The sequence below is a fragment of the Lactuca virosa genome, chromosome 6 (genome assembly GCF_052849685.1).
Source record: "Lactuca virosa cultivar CGN04683 chromosome 6, Lactuca_virosa_CGN04683_v6, whole genome shotgun sequence".
In the NCBI taxonomy this organism is placed as follows: domain Eukaryota; kingdom Viridiplantae; phylum Streptophyta; class Magnoliopsida; order Asterales; family Asteraceae; genus Lactuca; species Lactuca virosa.
The window spans coordinates 170,765,129-170,768,953 of record NC_136431.1 but is presented as its reverse complement, the minus strand read 5'-3'; the positions used below and the strand labels follow the sequence as shown (position 1 = coordinate 170,768,953).

At 31.4% G+C, this 3,825-nt stretch overlaps 1 protein-coding gene across 1 annotated transcript; it reads left to right on the top strand.

The window, feature by feature from the left end:
* The first annotated feature begins 1,109 nt into the window (after nt 1–1,109).
* On the top strand, nt 1,110–3,502 carry LOC145118721 (uncharacterized). The gene is made up of 3 exons (XM_079054406.1): nt 1,110–1,362; nt 1,947–2,135; nt 3,121–3,502. Exons 1-3 carry the CDS (start codon nt 1,297–1,299, stop codon nt 3,322–3,324), a joined length of 459 nt encoding a protein of 152 aa, XP_078910532.1. The 5' UTR covers nt 1,110–1,296; the 3' UTR covers nt 3,325–3,502.
* Nucleotides 3,503–3,825: the final 323 nt, after the last annotated feature.

Genomic DNA, 3,825 nt, shown 5'->3' with positions numbered 1-3,825 from the left:
CGTGACACAAGGTTTTTCCCAAAAACCTTATCTTTGTTCATTCTAAACCCTCATCCGATCTAATCTGGAAAATGGGTGTTACAGGCTTACAGTTGTGGATTAAATGTTTTTCAGATGCTTATCGAATGGTGAAAAGGCAAAGACGTGACTGTACACACACATCGACATATTTATGATATGAGGTTCTATGATGTTTTTTTATAACTCTGATTATGGATTGTGGTTTATGAAGAAATGGTTTCAAGTTGATTTCAGTTCTATGAAAATGGATGTTTATATTATTTTAAAAATAAAAAATTTATTATGAAAATTGGGACGTTAGATGTTAATCTATTTTTTGTGTGTTAATATTTGGAGGTATTTGCGTGTGGGGTTGTATCTACGATTTTCCCACCAGGGTTTTTGTGTTTGGATTTGAGTTTGGGTTGCATGTTCAATTTTGGATTTAGATGTGAATCGAAGGTTCAATTTTGGTTATGGATTTGATATTCAGGTTTGATTTTGGTTTGGATTTGAATTGCAAAATGGATTTTGGTTATGTATTTAATTTACTGGTTCGATTTTGAACATTTAGGTAGATTTGTATTGGGTTTGAGGCGATATCTTGTGATATTGGGTGGCCGGAGATGGTGACCAAAGTTGCTACCTTGAACTGGGTTCATCAATTTAGGGAAAGAAGACGACGTGGGTTAGATGAGGCCCACGAAATTAAAAAAAATAAAATAAAAAATAAAGAAATACCTGAAAAGTCAAAAATGCCCCTTTTAGAGACATGTGAGACTTAATGAATGTTTTGGATGGACACTTAATTCGAGGGACCAAATCTGTTTTGAAGTTTCAAATTTAGACCGACTATGAGATAAAAAAAGATTTGGAATCAAATTGTACTTTTTAGTAAACCACAAAGATGAATTTTTCAATTTACTCTAAATATAAACATGTCTTTTACATATATTTAATGGTTTGATATTAAAGATATTAATAGAAAAGATCAATAATACAACAAAATAAAACCATTATAAAACCATTAGGACCAAAAATTTAATGTTTGTTATAGTTATCCTCCAAATTAACAATCTTAAATTTTGTCTATATATATAATGTATAATGACAGATAGCATATTACAAAACCCACCTAGCCAAGCAACCGTCCGTCTTCATCTTCCCTTTCCACCTTACAATCTCTCTGGACTCTCTCTCTTACAAAGAGAAAGCGAGACAATCTTACGACATCACACCCATATCACGTTCGGAGCTATTTGATTACTCTTTTGCTCCAAAATTAAAGCAAAAGATATGGTGGGTCTTTTCTCTAGATTTTCTGTCAGCAAAAATGGCCATCGTCGCTCCCAAAGTGCACTCGTAAGTAACAACCATCTCTCTGTAAACTCCTTCTAACTATTGATCACAGTTCATGGATCCTGTATCTTCTCTTATTTCGCTAAGTCCTTTTCTATTTTGTCTTAATCAAAATTCAATCCATAAAGTTTTTTAGGTTGATTATGAGTACTGGGTTATTCGTTTTCTAAGCAATTCGTTTGCCATTTGTAAATTCAAAATTTGGGGGTTTGACTTTTTCTTCAATAGCCTGAACAAAGAATCTGATTCTGGGCTTTCTGGCTCTCTTTCATGATGAAATCCAATTTTGATCGTATATTGTAAATTGTATTTGCTGCTGAAACTGACTTGATTTTTTGGATTTTGGCCGTTGTCTTCATCGAAAACACAAAAGTCAAATTTTGATTCTGTTTACACTTCTACCATGTTTGACTATCGAGAGTCAAATGAGTTCAATTCGAAACCAAAATTGATGAAAGTTGTTTCCTTTTATAGAATACGATTACTATCCTACATCTAACTATACAACACTTATCATAAATTACATGTCAATTTTGCATTTGGAAAGCATAAGTTTTGACTATAGTCGATTGATATTTTACATAAAGGACGAAAGGGAAGCTGTAGCTCAAGATACAGAGGATATAGAAACAACTGGTAATGTTACAGGATTTATGTCGACTTCTCATCATGGAATCGAAGTCGCAGTTGAGTTTAAGCCTGTGGAGCATCCGATTGAGCCTCTTGACCTCGATCAACCCATTCAATGCCCATTGCCCGAACCTTCGATCCTCAATGTAAGCCCATGATTATTTATATTCCATTATATTTGATAAACCTGACATTTGGGGAAATGGGAAAGAGAAATAAAGTAGGATAATCTAATAAAAAAATTAAAATGTAATGGGAAAAAGGTAAAAAACCCTTATATAGTATCTCTTTCTTTTTGTATTAAGTTAAAAAAATTGCTCTTTTTGTATTAGATTAAAAAAATAAGTCGTTTGGATACCGGTAAATTAACGTTTTAGCTAGAAATGAATGTTAGTTATAAATGTTATAATTATGAATTCCAAATAAAAAAAATTACAAAGTTATGAAATAGTAAAATAAAAAACATTTGGCTAAAAACTAATAGCAAGTCTTGTCTCATCCATAAACTATAGTTTAATGGAATGGTTGGATCTAATGTCAACTAGACAGTTTATGAATCATAATGAGTTTAATGACTATTGAATCGTGCAATGGAATTTTTTTTTTAGGGAAATCTTCGGTAAAATTTGTGTTAATATTTTGGGTCAGTTTATGGTTTAATTATAATATTTATTTTTTGAATAGAAAAATCCCGATTATATAATTTTATACGACAATTTGTCATTTTATTTTGAAAAAAAATAAGGATTGTTTCGTTAATTTGTGTAAAATATTAAATAATCAGAACTTTTCTATTCAAAAAATAAAAGTTGGGATTAAACCGTAAACTGATCCAAAATATTAAGACTTTATCAGAGATTTTCCGAACTTTTTAATATAAAATGATTAAAACAAAAATGATTTTTTTTTTAAATTTATGTTCGGTTAAACATTTGTAGATCATAATGCATTGTAGGAAAAATATGGTACCTATGAAAAATAGAATGATGATCAATCTTTTAAACTCTATAAAGTTTAATGTATTGTAGTATGTGTCAAGCCTTTTTTTTTATTTGACAATCTATATATGTATTCTTTATTCATTTTTGGACCTTGTTTGCTAATTTATATGCTTTGTTACATAACAAAAAGGATGGGAGAATATGGAAAGAACGCGTATCTGCAGGCGTGCAAAAACGGGTCGATTTACCCGGAATGCATGATGAAACGGGGGGCCCACCCGAACCCGAGACACCACGATCAAAATCACGACCTCGGACAAATCGAATGATATTACCATCGATTAGTGCACCTGAACATAATATTCTAAAACTCCTAGAAGAGTCGGGGATGTAAAATGTAAATTTATGGCCATCGTTTGTTCAAATTTGGATGCAATTTTTGGGTTTTTTCATTATATGTTTTATTTACCGTTTTCAAAAACACAAACACAAGAACGACATTATATGTACATATTCTAAAGTTTTTTCATGCTGCTTATTAGAATATATGAATATATATAGAGATATACATATATATGTTTGTTAAACATGTTATCCAAGTGCGAGTTGTGTTTAATCTGTTATGGTTCTTTTCACAGTCGACCCCTCCAACTACATATCCGACTTGGACATACAGTCTCAACAAACAAACGTTCTGGAGTCTGATTAGACGACATTACGACAATGTCTTTCTTCATTGGTTAATGAAGTCATGACATTTATGGGTCAAATATTGGTTATACCTCCTCCAATTACATATTATTCAAATCACTTATTTTGGTCCTAGTTTGAGTTTAAGACCTCAAGAAACTTTTAACATCAATAAGTCATCCTCTTCCATATCATAAAAGTCTTT